At 42.8% G+C, this 18,499-nt stretch overlaps 1 protein-coding gene across 2 annotated transcripts in view; it reads left to right on the forward strand.

The window, feature by feature from the left end:
• The first annotated feature begins 16,175 nt into the window (after positions 1 to 16,175).
• Positions 16,176 to 18,499, forward strand: part of HAAO (3-hydroxyanthranilate 3,4-dioxygenase) — a 37,246-nt gene continuing 34,922 nt past the window's right edge. For both annotated transcript variants that reach the window (XM_048508143.1, XM_048508153.1), the window contains exon 1: positions 16,176 to 16,324. In XM_048508143.1, coding sequence (XP_048364100.1) covers positions 16,251 to 16,324 — 74 coding nt within the window. In that variant the 5' untranslated portion in view covers positions 16,176 to 16,250. The remainder of the gene's footprint in view (positions 16,325 to 18,499) is intronic.

The following is an 18,499-nucleotide window of genomic DNA, read 5'->3' on the forward strand; positions in this document are numbered from 1 at the left end:
TATGGGAAATGTGTCTGATGCTGATCCACAGTGTCCATATTCATCTCCCCGATAATGTCTTGGTTGGGAGCATAGGGCACAATCCCACAGCTAGGAAATGCAATGACCACAGGACAGCATACAGTGGCATACTTCTTTTTAGTTTTACTAGACGTTACTTGGGAAATAGTGACTAACAGTTGCCAATACTGAGCAACCCACTTAGATCAGTTGTTTTGTTATTAGATTTTAGCAGGAGAAAATTTTTGGGTATTTGATTTTTTATCTCACCCTGCTAGTAAGGAACTCAGTGTTCGCAACACTCCTGTAGGTTCGGGCCAAACTATGCAGTGCACTTTTATGACGATTCAAATCACTTCCCTGCAGCTGCCATTTTCCCAAGCCAAAGTGACCCAGGAGGGAGGAGGGGTTTCCCTGTTGCAGGGCTGCATGTGTGATATTTAGTGCCATCTCATCACACTGTCCTTCAATATTCAAGGCATTTCACAGTCATTTCACAGACAATGGGCTTCAGTGGGTAGCAGGTAGGAAGCTTTGCTTCAAGGTTGGCCAGAATTATCCTCACCAGGCTTATCTGGGCAGTCCACATTGATCCATTATGACTTTACTACTTACCTGGTTTTTGTGGGCTTTCCGGGCTGTGTGGCCGTGGTCTGGTAGATCTTGTTCCTAATGTTTTGCCTGCATCTGTGGCTGGCATCTTCAGAGGTGTATCACAGAGGGAAGTGTGCTACACACTGTGTCCAGACCAAGATCTACCAGACCACGGCCACACAGCCTGGAAAGCCCACAACAACCAGTTGAATCCGGCCGTAAAAGCCTTCGACAATACATTTACTACTTATGTTTTAATTATCAAATTCCAATCCATGGCTCATTCCGCACATGCAGAATAATGCACTTTCAAACTGCTTTCAATGCTCTTTGAAGCTGTGTGGAATGGCAAAATCCACTTGCAAACAGTTGTGAAAGTGGTTTGAAAACGCATTATTTTGCGTGTGCGGAAGGGGCCCATGTCTCACCAGTTTCACAATCCAGCAATGCCGTGCAGTTGACGTTCATAGCCACTGAAATTCATTGCTACAGCTGAATACTCTACCTACTCTGCTGAGAGGACTTATGACCAACCGTTCTCTCTTGCTGCGCACTCCACATGTATTCTGGGGCATCTTTTGGCACTGTTATTTCTCATGTCATTGAAAAATAGAGGCATGCATTCATAACTCCCTTCGGCCCTAGCTTAGCATTTCACCATTAGCAACACAGACCTCTTTTTATGTGTATTCCCTGCTGCCTGCATTTTAGGAAATCGTAAATGCTGGAGGTACAGCACAGTTAGATCATCTATACTGAATGAGCTTTAAGTCTGGTCTGTGCACATTCCAGGCCAGCTTTGGTACTGCACTTGGCTTCTTGCAGAGGTCAGGGCTGCCAAAAGTGGAAAATAAACTATTAAAGATTTCTAGATTAGGCTGTTTAAACGCTCTTAGGAAGAGGTTTTTTCCCCCTTTTGAGGGAGTTGTTTGTTTCACAGTTTCTAGGTCAAAGAACACTATTTATTGCTTTATTTGATGGCTGAACAATGCATTTCTACCCAGTTTGTGCTCCAAAGCACTCTGAGCAGAGCAGTGGTGGGGACTGATTCAGAGGTAATCTGCGAATACTTCCCCGCCCCCTAATGGTCAAGGGTACTCAGGGTTTGTTGGGAGGCACAAGGTATAGAAATTTTTGACTAGAATCCTAGGGACTTTTCCTTGGGAATAGGCCACACTGAATAACATAGATCTTGCTTCTGAGTAGACCAGCTTAGTACTGTTCTCTGTGTGAAGCTGCACAGGTCTGGGTCTAGTCAGTTACTGGATGAGTGACCTAGAAATCCCATGTGAACTAAACTTTGAACACATGTACCTCTTTCTGTGTAACTGCCAGGCATTCAGGTAAAGATAATGTCTATGTAACTTTAAGACAGGATGCAACCATTATACCAGTTGCCCTGTTTCTCACTTAGGCCATCACTCCATCTCCTCAGCTGTAGCCATTAACCATATTGTTTTATTTCTACCCAATACCACCCTCCATTCTTTTACAAGTCAGGAACAGCCAAAAACATTGGGTGAGGAGGATTTTTGGTGTTGTTTCAAGTGTGACACATGGTGTTGCTAAAACCATCTTTGCTATGAGTTTAGAAGGGAAAGTATGCTTTATCTTACTATACATAACTAGCTACTATACATAACTAGCTAAGGGTTTGAACATCCAACAATGAACCCTTAGCCAATTGCTGTGCAGGACACATAGGGAACAAAGCTATTGCCCCCACTAAAACCCATTGCAGGGGGAGATGCTTCCTCTTTAGCCCTTTGCAAGGGCCCACTGCATCTCCCCAGCAATGGACTTTGCCGCTAGTGTTTGAATGAAAGGACATACTCCCTTATTCTGCATTTTTATTTTCATAGTGTCATTGCTGACACCAATAACATTTATATTGGGGAGATTAGTTGTAGCACTGTGACCATGTTACAGCAATAAGAAATCACACTTTGCTGAGTGGTCATGTGTAGTGAACCTGTCTGTGGGCATCCATGAGTGTGTTTTTCATTGATCCTTCATGCATATTTTGCCATATATTTTTAATGTTATAGTTTTGGATGGTGGTGTGTGGATATCACAGAATGCTGCAATTACATAATAACATGCTATGTCTTCAGTATATTCCTCCCACATGGGGTAATTCCACTCACATTTGCAGGAGAAAGGGCCAGCTACACAGGGAGAAACAAATTTATTAACTAGGGAGATTTGGAAGTGATTGAAGGGATTTGGCATCAGTTTCTTGATCACTGATGAAATGGACCACAAACACAGGGAAGAACAAGTTCATTAAAAGTTAAACTTCTCTTTCACCCACTCAGTCAGGACCTCTGTAATACTGTCTTTAACCATGAGGAGAAATTCCAGTATGGGGAAGAATTTTTCAGTAAAGGGAATGTTCTTCGCAAAAGGGATGGTTGGTGTTCCTGACACAGAGATGAAGGGACAGATGCGTTCCTCCACTTTCTTGATTAAGAGCAGATGAAAAGTTCTTGAACTGAACCCATGAAATTTACCCCACATTCATTTCATTCCCATCTACTATGAATAAGATGGAAATGGCTTCCCCTCTCATCATGTGGGGAACTATCTGTGAGAAAGCAAGCAAGCAAGAAGACAGAGAAGCAAGAATTTCATCTGTTCCTTGGAACATTTGAGGTGCAAGATTTGTCTCCAGGTGAGGGTCTGGAAAATATATCTATGTTATGTATGTTACCAGGAGCAGTTTAAAATTACTGCTGGAGAATCTAAAAGTACACTGCTGGGATGCATGGAAGGGACAAGGTAAATTATATTGGATTTGTGTGACTATTTCTGTCTTCGATATTAGCTGTATTCTTTGTGTGCATTACAAAATTCCAGAATTGAATTCAGGTTATTACTGTGAGTTTCCAGAATGGTAACACACAACTGGGATTGTTAGGCATTACCAAACAACAACAATTCACCTCAATACCGTCAGGTGCTGCTGGCTGGCTACAGCATGCTCTGTTGTTTTTCTTTGATTTTACTGATTTTCCCAGCAATGGCATTTCTTCCAATCAGATCTTCACAAGGGAAGCGCATAGAGCTCCTCCAGCATGTGGTGACAAGCTGCAGAAAGCTACAGTTCTCTTTCCTTCCCTTCTTTGTGGGGGCAGAAGTCTTTTGTTCTTTGCAATATTAGGGCTGGGAAAATAAAGAGCTGGGGACAACTTATTCAAGGGCCTGTAGAATTTAACCCTTAGTCGACACAATACTATGAAGTTTATTGTTTGCAGCCAAAGGCCATTATGATCTGTCATATAAAACCAAGTCATAAATCATTGCAGTAAAACAGTCTGATGAAAAATGCTAGTCATTAAATACATTAAATGCCATAATACAACTTTAGCCTAAATTCTGTTGACTGGTAAGGCAATAGATCAATATTTGAGAAAAGAAAGAGCAACTTCTCTGAATCTGAAAAGAGATTTAAGTCACTTAAAAGCACAACAAAATTTAGTTCTGGGCTCTGTTTAAATAAGCCAGAATAAAATATATTACAATACATCCTGTGGAGCTTTAGTTTCACAAATGCATAGATGAGAAGCCCACAGTGTTAGGGAGTAATGTCCAGCTAGCAAAACCATTGGTATAGTATGAAACTGGATTGAGCTGAAAGTTATTCTGAGATTGTGGAAAGGGATACTAATCCTTGGTTCAATTCATTTGAAACTTGAGGGTCTTTTAGTGGACAGTCAGAACTCACTCTGCTGATAGAAAAACAGCCTCTCGAGACCAGGGGCGTACCGCACATGGGGACATGTGGGGTCATATGTCCCCGGGTGGCCACAATTTGGTCACATGGGATGTGGAAAATTGCCCCCCACACTAGCCTGGGCTGTGCTGCCTCAGCCTCCTACCTTGGTTTTCCTGCCAGCGGAGGGCTTGCTGCAGGCAGGCTGGGCACAGCCCACCCCGCTGGCCTTCTTTGCGCCGTGCCGCCAGGACCTGGCACCAACGGCCAGGCTTGATGGCACAGTGCACAGGCCAACCTGATGGGCATGGTGTGCTTTTGCCCAAGTTGGAGGGGGCACACTGCTAAGGTAGCGGAGGCCAAGGAGCAGGAAACAACATGGCTGTGGCTGGAGGCTGCTGCATGGCCACGCACAAGGCACCCCAGGCAGTCCACTACAGCCCCAGCAGTCCGCAAGGTGCAGCACCCATCCGTGCTGCTGCCCTGTGAGCCCTCTATGGCACCCTCCAGGTTCTAGCTGCGAGCAGGTGCATGTGCCCCCGTGCAAGATTCCTCCCTCCTGGACTCGGGGGTGGGGGAAATACTGATTCCTGTTTAGGGGCTTGACTGTCTTTGTAGTATTTAACTTTCTGCATCTCTTCATTAGGATTTGTGGGGAATCCGTGAATGCACAAAACTTGCAGCTGCACCAAATCAAGCCCCAGGCTGGGCGTCCCCTCCCCCCACAAAAAATCTCTCACCTGCAGCCTCTCTCTCTCTCTCTCTCTCTCTCTCTCTCTCTCTCTCGCAAGGAGGGCTAGAGGAAGGAGGCAAATCACAGAGACTGCATTCCTAGAAGAGCAGGGAAGAAAAAGTGAGGTAGGAGTATCCTATTACACACCCCCTCCAGTCTTTTGCAATTAGACTGGTATTTTCCCATGCGAAGTAGCAGCAGCCCCAATCACCCCCACCCCAAATCTGGTGAGTTGCAAATGCTTGTGGATGAAAGGAATTTGTAATGGAAGGTGGAAAATAATGTGGGGGGATGGAGGCAAAGGCAATCCAAGGGGTGGAGACCCAAATGGGATTGAGACCGAGTGACTGTTTTAATAGTGGGGTGGAGGAGGCGATAGACGGTGCACCCATCTTGAGGTGCAGAGAGCTCCAGAGAGCAATTTTTGCAGAGGTCCAGCCTGGAGGCTCCCATGGCTGGATACCATCCCTCCAGGAAGGAGCAGTGCTGGCAGATCCACCAAACGCGATTTGGGCCCCACACATGGCTCTTGGGCAGCCAAATCTAAAAGCCCCCTCCCAGTCATTTAAGGAGCAAGCTGCCCCCAAATATTTCATTCATGTGCACCCAGACTTTCTCCCCAAAACTGCTTTCATTGTTCTCTTCTCTTCTATTTTATCATCACAACAACCCTGTGAGGTAGGTCAGGCTGAGAGTGTGTAACTGGCCCAAGGTCATCCAGTGGGACACTTAACCACTACAACACACTGCTTCACTATATGCTTTCCATGTAAAACAAAGTGGGACCACCACCTTGTCTGGATTCAGGCTGCTCTTAGGATGTATGAAAAGGAATGACAAGAATGCCCATTGGGAATAATTGGAAGTAGCATAAGGATGTGTTTCCAATGCTTGGGGGGGGGGGGGAATTGGGGGTGCTGGATATAACACCATAAAATGTTTTCACAGCAGTAATAAAACATTTTGAAAGCATTTTAAGTCATATGACACTTAAAACACTTTAAAGTGTTCTAACAGTTGTTAAACATTTTGAAAGCATTTTGAAAATTTGTCAAAAAAATTATTTCTACTGTGTGGTATGGACCATTGCTGTGTTCAAATTTGTGAGTAGGGGCATGTTCTATAATGTGAAGGTGACTTTGAGATGACCTGGTGCAGAAAATCGTGGTTTGGTCATGGTGGGGGAGAGCGGCCGCCCATATGGGGGACAGGGTAAAAAACTCAGATTTTGCCCCAGGTTATATTTTCTCTAGATATGCCTCTGCTCAAGCCACACATAACTTTCTCAAAAAGACCCCACAGAGAATAATGGAAAACCAATTGAAAGGGATGGGGGGAATTGCAAAGAAAACTTCTTTCACTTTGTGAAAGGAAACAGTCCACGGCAAGGAAGGATGTCAAATGTAGAGTTTTCAGTGGAATTTTTTTATTGCTAGTCACTGAAAGAGAAAGGAAATGAAATGAAAGCAGACAGATTCATTTAAAAAAAAATAGCCAGAGCTGTCCTGCTAGACTGCCGCTTGATGACAATTTAGGAACTGGTAGAGAGAAATGCAGCCGCACAGAGAATCGCCTACTCTGTGAGTTTGCAAAATTGAAGCTCTTTGTTCAATCTGCTTGAAACTTAGGGGACTTTAGATTCAAGGGAGGACTATGTTCTATTCAAATATGGTGCCATTATCTTCATAAACGGGTGCCCCAGACACTTGTATACAGGGTCCAACATTCTGGAACCTGAAAAACCTCAAAAATTTGAATCCAAAACAGGTAATGTCCTACCTGAAAATCAGCAATGACAGAAAAAAAAAACCACTCCCTCCAAACCTGATACAAAATTACAATGATTTTTTTGGGCGGGTACACCCAGTGGTGGGATTCAGCAGATTCGCAACACTTCGGCAGAACCGGCTGTTAAAATGGTGCTTGTAAACAAACAGTTGTTAAATTATTTGAATCCCCCCACTGGGTACACTCCTTAATTATTTTGATTACTAGCATGGTGAAGCTAGCAAACCTACAGACTGATGCTGTGCATCTCTACTGCACCTCTGTGTCCTGATGGACTTACTCTCCACAAATACATATGCACAGTGAGGTAGGATTGCCAGATCCTGTCCCTCCCCGCCCCATCCCTGGTAAGGGATGAGGGGGGAAGGGGGAGGGTTTCCAGATCCAGGTTAGGAAATGCCTGGAGATTTGGGGATGGAACCTGAGGAGAACAGGGACCTCAGTTGGGTACAGCACCTACCTTCCAACACATCCATGTTTTTCAGGGATACTGATCTCTGTAGTGTGGGGATGAGCTGCAATTCTGGGGGATTTCACCAGGAGCCTGGCATCCCTATAGTGAGGTGTCTTTTAGAGTACACATACAAAGGATCAGGGAAGCATGTTTCATTTCAACATGGGAAGACAAGGAAGGATCTTATTTTTAAAAGACCTACTTTACTGCTGCAGTTAATGTGGAAATCAATGATTACTATTTTTAAAAAGATAAGTGAAAATATAAATCACTTGGATGCAAGTGAAAAAGCAGAGTTTGGAAGCTATGGGAGGGGGGACTGAGCTGTCTTAGAGCCAAACGAGTTATTTCTTTCCCTCAGACACTAAGTTGATGTTACGACCTGCAATCAGTATTCTGTATTTATCTATCTTCAGAAAAGCGGGGGGGGGGGGGGGGGGGGGGCTGCATCAGCATTTTTATATAAACAGTGAAAGAAAAGGACCTGTTCCAAGATCATCAAGGTGGTGTGAATGCCTCATCAGAACTGGCCAGATTTTCTGGGGAAAAAACACAAGGAACTGCCCAAGACCGTGCAGGTTGCTCTTTTGTGTTTACTGAGCCAAGAAAGTGTGCCAACTTGAGAGCTGGGGGAAGAGTAGAAAAAGAAGTCCTCAGTTGAAGTCTCATTGCTGTCTCAAACTCAATCAGAGTGTAATCTTATGCAAAGTTACCCCAGTCTAGACTGATGTCCAGCGTTAGACTGGCACAAATCTGCAAAGCATTGCACCACAGATGACTTTAGGTAATGCACCATTCTTTTGTCTACCCGCTCCCCCACCCCCAGTGCCATATGTGAATAATTGTAGCCTATGCTATAGAACTGTTGTAAGATTTCTGGAGGATTTCAATGCTTCTCAGAGGCATCTGATTAACAGATGTTTGAAATGGGATGCTGGTATAAGGGTTTGATCCAGCAGGCTTTTTCTTACACTTTTATTCGATACAAAAAGATATCTCAAGAAGCATGTCAGAATATGACACTACCTTCAAGTGCTCACTTGAAACTATGTTCAGCATAAAGGTAGGTGACTTTCAACCAGAGATCACCTTTGGGCACTTTTAACTGCTCCAAGATCACTGTTTCTGTGTCTAAAGAACAATTTGAGAACCACTTGCTCTAATCCCAAACTTGTAGCTGATGATTATGGTTGTTCTTTGGTGATGGGAGAGCCCTCTTGCCCATGCTCAGAAGAACCACTTTTCATTATTGCTTTGCACTGTGTACAACTCAGCCTTAGTATTAAAAAGCCATTGGGGGCATTGGGGTGTTTAGCTACATTAAACCTATGTGAAGCTTAAGTTTTATCACAGGGTGTGGTTCTTTACAACAAGCCTAATTCCCAACTGTTTTAGTGATTAACCACAGACAAAGAAGGAACATTCTTCAAAGAAAAAGATGAATCCAGAAGACCTCACACAGTACCTTATTTTTTACCCTTTTCTTTCTTTATGTTTTGTTTCCCTTTCCTTTATTAAAACATTTCTACCTTACCCTTCCATCCTGTAAGACTGGACTGCAATCATATTTATAAAGAAATATCACGATATTTAAAGCAGCAATGACACAGATTAGTGGAATAGAAAAGCAGACATCATATCAAATAAAATGAGAGTCAGCACTGAATATGGTAGAACCAAAAATTTAAACTCCAAATACCTAAACAAAATCATTTTAATCTTAGCAAAAACACGGCAAAAATGGTGCAAAGTGGACTTCTGTTCAAAGAGAGCCTTAGGATCAGTATTGAAAAGTTCTTCTCTTTTGTGTCTGTCCACCATATTTCAGAAGGTAGACCTCTGATGGTGACCTCAGTGTATCATATATGGGAGAATAAGGAGGACCTTCAGAGCTAGCATGGTGTAGTGGTTAAGAGCAGGTGGATTTTAGTCTGGAGAACCAGGTTTGACTCCCCACTCCTCCACCTGAGTGGCAGAGGCTTATCTGGTGAACCAGATGGTTTCTGCATTCCTACATTTCTGCTGGGTGATTTTGGGCTAGTCACAGTTCTTCAGAACTCTCTCAGCTCCACTGGGGACACTGAGCAGTTGGTTTAAGTGTCTAAGCTGGGAGTGCCCAAAAAGGGGGAAGATGGCTGATCAAATTACATCTGTAATACAATGACAATGTAAATAAGGTGGTCTTTAGAGATAAGTTAATCAGAGGAAGACATTTAGGCAAATACCTTAGCAAGCCTTTTGTCTTTGTAGGGCAGGTAGTCCAGAGCTGGAGATAGACGCAGCTCTTTTTTTGGCTGCAAGCATTGTTTACCTGTTAATCTCTTTATGGGGGAGAGGCAGGCTATCTGCATGACAGTAGCTGGGGAAGGGAAGACCAGGCAAGGTATTTTGTCCTTGTGGGGTAATGCAGACCATTCAGGAATGGGCTTCCCAGCTTGGCACTGCTTGCAAGCACCCTACATTCTACACTGCATTGGCATGGTGTGTAGAAAACAGGCCTCCCCACTCACTATGGGTCAGTCTGGTAACAGGTCTCAATGAACTCATGGCAAGCCCAGTAAAGGGCTTTCAAGGCAAGCAGAGGTGGTTTTGCCATTGCCTTTTCTTCCACAGTTTTCCTCGGTGGTCTCCCATCCAAGTACTGACACAGTGGTGGGATTCAGCAGGTTCGCACCATTTTGGCAGAACTGGTTATTAAAATGGTGCCTGAATGCAATTAGTTGTTAAATTATTTGAATCCCACCACTGACTGACACCAATTGACTTCTGAGATCTGATGAGATTGGGCTATACCAGGGGTCTGTAACCTGTGGCTCTCCAGATGTTCATGGACTACAAATCCAATCAGCCCCTGCCAGCATGACCCCTGGGCTATACCATACCATTCCACATCCTTCCAATGGAAATAGATAGTATAATTCTGCTTTGGAAAGTACTTGTAGTTTCTTCCCACACCCCAGTATTTTGCAATTTAATCAGCTAGGGACACATTTTTTACATGTGGATATTTCCTGTATAAAGTGTAAAAGTAAAGCATGCTTCATGGAAAAGAAGCCATACTGGATATGAGCCCAAACTGAAAAGGCAAACTGTTTATACAGTATAGGCACACTTTCTTTTCCTGGTCAATCATGGCTTTGAAAATTACACCATCTTCTTTTGAAAACCTTTTTTTTGACTGAAGCCAAAGAATACAGGCAACATCAGCAGGTCTTTTTGATTATAAAACACAGGAAAGTTTCAGTATATGTCCAGCTGTTTGAAGCCTGGATTGTGGAGGGAAGGATTTCGTTTCCAAGGCTGAGCCATGCGTGCCAGCCAAAAAAACACTACATTCCCATAGAAATGAATACACAATTACATAGATTCCATCTGTCTCTGTCACTTTGCATAGTACCAAATGATCAGTTCGCTTTTAAAAGCTTGGTTTCAGGAGATATCACACACACAAAACCCACACTACCCCTGCATTTATTACTCTGGTCTTCTTGCTGACCACTGGAATGTAGCCCTATTGTTCCCAGCACCGAGGAACAAACATTGTGAGTGCTTGGCAAGAAGCCGCTGTTATTTTTAGAAAGTCTGGAACATCTCTCTCCTTGTGTGCTGAGGCTGCGCTTTCCACAGATTCATGTAGCCACAGTGCCATCTGTTGTCTGAACTTTGAAAGACAAGTGATTCATGGGCACAAGCAATTTCAAAACCCCTTCCCTGTGTGAACCTGCAATATGTGTCTCACAACAAAGGATCACAAAATTATACTATTTATGGAATCCAAATGAACAGTGACATTTATGAATCAGTACCAAGGACACATATTTGCATTAGATATTTGCTTTAGATATAGTGGTGTGCACCAAGATTTTTTTTTGTTATAACTTCAAATCAAAAGCCCTTTCCGCATGGGCCAAATACAGTGTCCCAGGGATGGCAAAAATGCTGTCCCTGGGAGACCGTTCGCACAGGATGCGTTGCTGCTGCGCAGCAGCACTGTCCTGGCTTTCCCTGGGCGGCATGAAGCTACCCCTGAAAACCTCGTTCAATAAGCGAGGTTTCGAAAAACAGCGTTTTTTCCACAGTGAGGTTCAAGCCGCACCACCGGGAAGCCACTGTTTTCCCTGTTGGCTCCACTCACCGTCGTGTGCAGCCACCCATGCTGCCCTGAGACTTCTGCAGTCCTCCAGCGGGACGCTGCACAAGAAGGTGAGTGGAGGGGGACCTCCGCACAGAGCCGCCTCTCTGGCTGCAGGAGACGTCAGGACTGCGCGCACGGTAGCGTGCGAACAGTCCCTGAGCCTCCACCGGCATACTTCATGCCGGCGGAGGTGCGTCTCTGCACATGTGCGGAAAGGGCCTAGGTTTCGAGGGGGGAGGAATTTTTATTGTGATTACTTCTTTTTGGGTAAGTCATCACCAGTTCATGATTCAAATCCATATTTAGGATCATCATTTTCAGTTGGGAATGTAGATGAGGGTCTGAAGCAGGTAATGCCACCAAATTTTCAGAAAATCTATTATTCTCTTAAATACCCCCACCTCCAAGTTTCAAAAGATTTGGTCAGATTCAAAGATCACTGAATTACATACCCTGTTTCCCCGAATATAAGACATCCCCTAAAAATAAGACGTAGTAGAGGTTTTGCTGAAGTGCAAAATATAAGGCATCCCCTGAAAGTAAGACGTAGCAAAGTTTTTGTTTGGAAGCATGCCCAACGAACAGAACACAGAAAAATAAGACATCCCCTGAAAATAAGACATAGCACATCTTTGGGAGCAAAAATTAATATAAGACACTGTCTTATATTCGGGGAAACACGGTACCTGTCAACATAGACTCAATTGTTTCCACTAGTTTCTAAAATGGCAAAGTAGCCTAAAACTTTGGCCAACCACAGTATAAAAAATATTGTCTGCATTTTTCTGTTCTTACAATGACTGGCAGTAAACATTTCTTACCTTTTCACTGAAAATTCCACATTTGCCATCCTTCCTTAATATGGCCTATATGGCTTCCAGTACATACTTCCCTCATTAGTTCTGAGGATATGCCATTATGTGGATGCACTAAATAAGGGGAGGGGGTGCAATTTTCTTTTTGTTATTTTTCAGGTTCAGATTTAAAATAACTGGAACTTTTTGAAAAAGCCAGAAAAAATGGATAACTTGTATTAACTTTATTTGATGTTTCTGAAACGTTTTGGGTTTTAAATCCAAGCATGAAAAATGTCAGTTCTCTGTGCCATTGCTTCCCACTTGAGAAGTGACAGTGGCTGGGGGAGAACTAAATGCCAAGCCAAGCATACAGCTGTCCCCACTGCCACTTCCCAAGTCTTCGTGGACTTCAGAAATGGTGAGGTGGGGGAAAGAAGTGAATGCTCTCCCTGCTAGTCTCCCCTATTCTGCAAGGAAGAAAGGGAGGGGTTTTAATGGCAGTGGGCAGAAGCAGGCCTGAAAAATGCCCCAAAATATCATTTTTCAGGATTTCCTTATTCAACTCAGTTCCATTGTCATCATGGTTTGCTTGTTTGTTGGCCAAAAATAAACTCAAGAATACCTAAAATGTCCTTTTTAGGTTTATTTTTGGTTCGGGTTTACTTGAACACACTAGTTCTAAAACAAATGACAAGAATGTTTATTGGGAACAATAAGAGAGGCTTGGGGTTCCATTGGATCTAATGGGGGGCAGAAATGTCAATTGACCTCCATGGGCTTCATTGGAATATATTACAGCACACAAGAGTTGGAATGAAAATGTGGAATGAATTTTTAAAAGCCTGCCCTAGGCCTGGAATGACAGCCCTCCCCTCCACCTGGACTGGAATGATAGCCCCCAGAGTAGAATGACTGCCCCTGGAACTGGGACTGGAATCAATAATTTGAGACTGGAATAACTGCCCCAGGAAGTAGCAGAAGTGTTCTGGAACTTGGATGACATAATATTTCCACTATTTCCAGGGGCTGTCATTCTACTATAGGGACTGTTATTCCAGGCCCAGGCCAGGTCTCTCTAAATCTGTTCCGCATTTTTGTTGCAGCTTTTGTTTAGTGTAATGTACTTCAATGGATCTCATGAAAGTCAATTGGCATTCCTGAGTCCTATTATATCCAATGGGCCCTCAGGCATCCCTCATTCCTTTTAGGACAATCTATCCCAGCTCTGTATTTACTCAACCACAGAAGAACAAAGGGTTCACTTCACACACACACACACGCACGCACGCACGCACGCACGCACGCACGCACGCACACACACACACACGTACCAGTGCTCAGTGCTCCTGCCATGCAAGGATCCAACTAGAATGGAGAAATGCCATTGTTCAAGCAATCAGTAGTATCAGGGAAGAATACAAGTAGCCAGTTAGCAGCACCCAAACTCAACAACAATATAGATTTCTTCAAGGCAGGTCATTTCCTTTCACTAAGAATCCCAGATTCCTGATAGCTTTCCAGAAAAAAAAAACATGACCCTTAACCAGAGATTTCTGTGTAAATCTTAAACTCGGGTATTTGATTATTCAGAGCCCCAATTACATATACTACAGTTTACTCATTTATTTCATTTATAATTAACTTATCTCCCCGATGGGGAACCAAAATGATTTATATCATTCTCCCCTCCTCCATTTTATCCTCATAACAACTCCATGAAGTAGATTACGCTAAGGCTGTGTGTATGTGGCACAAGGTGACCCAGCGAGAATCTATGGCAGAGTAAGGATGATGGAGCAAGGAATAATGATTCTAGACCTGTTGGGTGTAGCAATGTCTAATGTGCAAAGGAACTGCGATGAAGATCCAGCAGGAGGTGGACAAGTGGTCTAGAGAGGGCTATAAAGTTAGTGACCCCTCCTGATACTCTCAGGTCTACTGTCCTACTTCTTCTCAAAAGTTAGTTACAGATTCTTCCTAGCTAGCAAGATAGCAGTATGCTATCTTTCCTTCTGATCTATCCTAAATGTAGTTCATAAAAACATTTACCTTTTACCCTTTGAATCAGTGTGTTAGCTGCTTCTCTGTGCAGTAAATCCCAATAAGTCCAACAATCCAATATTATATAATGTACATTTCTATTGTCATATTATGAAAATTTAAAATCATTTTTCTGTACAGAAGCTACACTCAAATTAGTGATCAAAGAATGAAGCAAAGAATTCACCATGCCAATGTTGTTACCTAGCTTAACAGTTAGAATATATTTTTGAAGTAGCAATGGGGAATAACTCAGCTTGGCAGTGCGAGAGGCAGGCTAGGTGGGATCTTTTAGACAGCTATACCAGAATTGGTTTTTGAAACGTTCTACAGAGAATGTAAAAGAGACCAAATTGTAGTTTTTAATATTTTTATATAAATTTTAGTTGCAAACAATCATACAGTAAGACATGGAGAAGCATACACACAGTTCCTAATGGATATGAGCAGGGAAGAAAAGATAGATTTGGATGATAGATTAGGAGGGGGAGTGGGGGACTTATACGTTACCTAGGTTCTGCTGAAGAAGTCTTGAAGAAGGCAAGGATTCCTATGCCAGCATGGGAATCCAAGCGAAGGACGAAATCATGTCGCAAACCAACTATACCAAGAGAGGTTTAGCCAGTAAACAGCGCTGAGTCTAGGGTGCACAGTATTTTTATACCCCTTTGCGCAGTGTGGGGCGGGAGCTAGTAAGTTTCAGTTTTGTTTTCCTGGATCTTTTGGGATTTCCATGCTGGGATTGCTGGTTTGAGCAAATTAATAGCTCATCTACTGTTTTCTAAGTACCGGGATAATAGAGCCAATTGTTTCTTGACTGTATCAGGAAAGCCTTGAATGGCTTTGAGCAGAGTGTCTTCTGAAAGACTCTGCCTAGGTATTCAAATTTGGCGGAGGTGTTTGTCATTAGGAAGGGTACTATTGTCAAGGAGATTGTATCTACAGGTAGAGGAAATACAGAATCTGGTATCAGGGAGTTCTCTAGAATCTTTTGTGTTACAGCAACCTGGGCAAGCACGTAGGTAAGGGGGGGTTCACAGGTTTGAACCCCCCATTCATGTCCAAAGCTCCGCCCACCCCTTTTGTGGGTTTTAAAAACATTTTTAGTGTTTTTCGGTTTTTGGCCTGTAGGGGGCGCATTGTTTGGGCTAGCAGCACCAAACTTTCAGGGATTGTTTGGTGGACTCTCCTGATGATACTACCCAGGTTTGGTGAGGTTTAGTTCAGGGGGTCCAAAGTTATGGACTCCCAAAGGGGGTGCCCCATCCTCCATTGTTTCCAATGGGAGCTAATAGAAGACGGGGGCTACATCTTTGAGGGTCCATAACTTTGGACACCCTGAACTAAATTTCACCAAACCTGGGAGGTAACATCAGGAGAGTCTCTTACCAATACCACCCAGGTTTTGTGAAGTTTGGTCCAGGGGGTCCAAAGCTATAGACTTCCAAAGGGGGGTGCCCCATCCCCCATTGTTTCCAATGGGAGGTAATAGGAGATGGGGCTACACCTTTGAGGGTCCATAACTTTGGACCCCCCTGAACCAAACTTCACCAAAACTGGGTGGTATCATTAGGAGAGTCTCCTAAAGATACCCTAAAAGTTTGGTGCTGGTAGCTTAACAATTGCACCCCTGACAGCAGGCACCCCCCCAAATTTCCTTCTAAATCCACCCCCTTCGGCATGGATTTAAAGGGAGAATCTGAGGTCCACAGAAGGAAGCCTAAGGTGTATGTACTTTTAAAGAAGTAAATCAGTCACTATATAACCTACTGATACACTGGACTAACTTGCACAATGCAACCTTTGGAAGGTCAAACACAGCAGGATTCTTTTGGCACACTGTTACCAGCCAATCACATCTCTTGGAAGGAGTAACTTATAGCCTTGTATCGACTGTTGTGTAAACTCATTCGCTTTTTCAGAATACTTTGTTCGTGTTTTGCAAATCCTTTCCTTTTCTTTAGTATTCTTTGGTTAAAAGTGTAATTGTGGAAATGCTTGTGAATGTAAAGAAATGGATTGAAGAAAACAGAACTGCTTTCTTGCCTCCTGTGTGCAATAAGCTTATGTAAGTAGTTAAACCCTATTATTAAAATGAACTTTTGTGCACAAATGATACTGAGTAAAGTACATATGACTCAAAGATCTATAGAGATCTTTTACAGTACTACCCAACTGTTAGAAGCAAAGTTGGTCATGTGGTAATTCTAAACCTTAATGAAAATTCCTGACCATTATTGTAATTTTTACTATTGAAAATAGTAATAAATCATAAGTAGACTTTGATCCCAAGAGCAAGTTCTAGTGAATAGCACCATCAAACGATGAATACTCATTATTCCTTGCTCCATCATCTCAAAGTTTACAACCATCAGGCCATAACATTCTAGCAATGTTTCTGATCACCAAGTGGTAGAAATCAAATCTCAGAAAAGAAAAATCTCAGCACTGCACAGAATCTATGGGATAAAAACAACTAGAAAATGCAATTTAAATGAGGATTGACAAGAGTTATGACAAGATTCTCATAATTAAGGTTATTTTTATCTATTTAGTTTCTTGTCAGGCATTTATAAGGAAGAGGATGTAATCTCTAGAGCCATAGATGTTAGAGAAATGTCAGAGAAATGGAAATCCAACCAGCAATAAGGGCACCTGGAAATTGTTTACTGTGTTTTGGTGAGAAGTTTGAATTTATCAGCTGCCATGTCTTCCAAATTTTATAAACACAGATACTCCTGTCAATAATGTTGCCTAGCAAGAACATTGTAATACCTACCTCCTTGAACCTTGAAGGCTTTTGCCTTTTGTACAACCAGCATTCACTATTACAAGCCAATTAGTTCCGTTCTGTAAGGCATATATCTTATTCTCAAAAATGACTGGGGGAAAGTTTATTTTGGCAACACTTGCAAGATTAGATGGATTTATTACATTGTTGATGGTATGTATTGTCCTCTGTGTTGTTCACTGTGTTGTCCTCTAAACTCAGAACTCTATGTGGTGTAGTTGTTAAAGTGTCAGACTAGGATCTGGAAAACCCAGGTTCAAAGCTCACTCTGCCACAGAAATTTGCTTGGTGACCTTGGGCCAGTCACATACTCTCAGCCTTGACCCTGGCAAATATTTGAATGGGAAGCCTCCAAGGAATACGAGGAGAGTGATGTGGGTTATAATTGGATAAATAAGAAAAACGTTGAAATGTTAAGACAAATTTATTTATGAACCTCAGAATTTCTCAAATATATTTTTGTGTAGTCCATTTAATTTCAATTGACGTGTTGGTAAGCTGGAGAGGAAAGGTGGCATGATATTGCTTGATCTTGTTAGATCTCAGAGATTAGGCAGGGCCAATACTTGGAAGGGAGATCACCAAGGAAGATTCTGCAGAGGAAGACAATGGCAAACTATCTCCACTTCTCACTTGCCTTAAAAACCCCTTCCTCAGGTTGCCATAAATCTTGACAACACTTTCCACATGCTTTGATAAATTGTGGAGGAATTGTGCTTACTAATTATGATTATACCCAGCATATAGGTATAATCAATAATAAATCTACCATACATCAAGGGAATCACAGATCAAATAGGGAAACTGATGAAAAAGCACATGCCAACTGGGTGACCTTGGACTAATCACAGTTCTTCAGAGCTCTCTCAGCCCCACCCACCTCACAGGGTGTTTATTGTGGGGGAAGGGAAAGAAGATTGTAAACCCTTTTGAGACTCTTTACAGGAGTGAAAGGGGGGATATGAATACAAACTCTTTTTCTATTACTAAAATATAAAAAAGGGGCGATCTAAGATCTTTGCTGCCATTTTGGACCTAAAAGTGCCTTTCACTCGGTGTAAGAGAGCTGCTACGGCTTAAATGAACAAAAATGGGAATTGATGTCAAATTATTATTACCACATATGCTCTCGTATAAATCGACTTTTTCAGCACATTTTTTGTGCCGAAAAAGCCCTCCTCAACTTATACGTGGGCCACCCACCACCACCGCCCGTCATCACCCTCACTCACTCACTCACTCACTCACTCACTCACTCACTCACTCACTCACTCACTCACTCACTCACTCACTCACTCACTCACTCACTCATCTTTTCCTGTCCCCCAGAGGCTCTGAGTCTTGGCTTCAGGGAAGCTGCCGCTTGGGTTTAAGCAATCTTTGGAGCATTGCCCTTTTAAGAAAGATGTCATTGTCATTGTCATTTCTGATCACACACCCTTATCATTGATT

This window comes from Sphaerodactylus townsendi, linkage group LG01 (assembly GCF_021028975.2).
Source record: "Sphaerodactylus townsendi isolate TG3544 linkage group LG01, MPM_Stown_v2.3, whole genome shotgun sequence".
Lineage (NCBI taxonomy): Eukaryota > Metazoa > Chordata > Lepidosauria > Squamata > Sphaerodactylidae > Sphaerodactylus > Sphaerodactylus townsendi.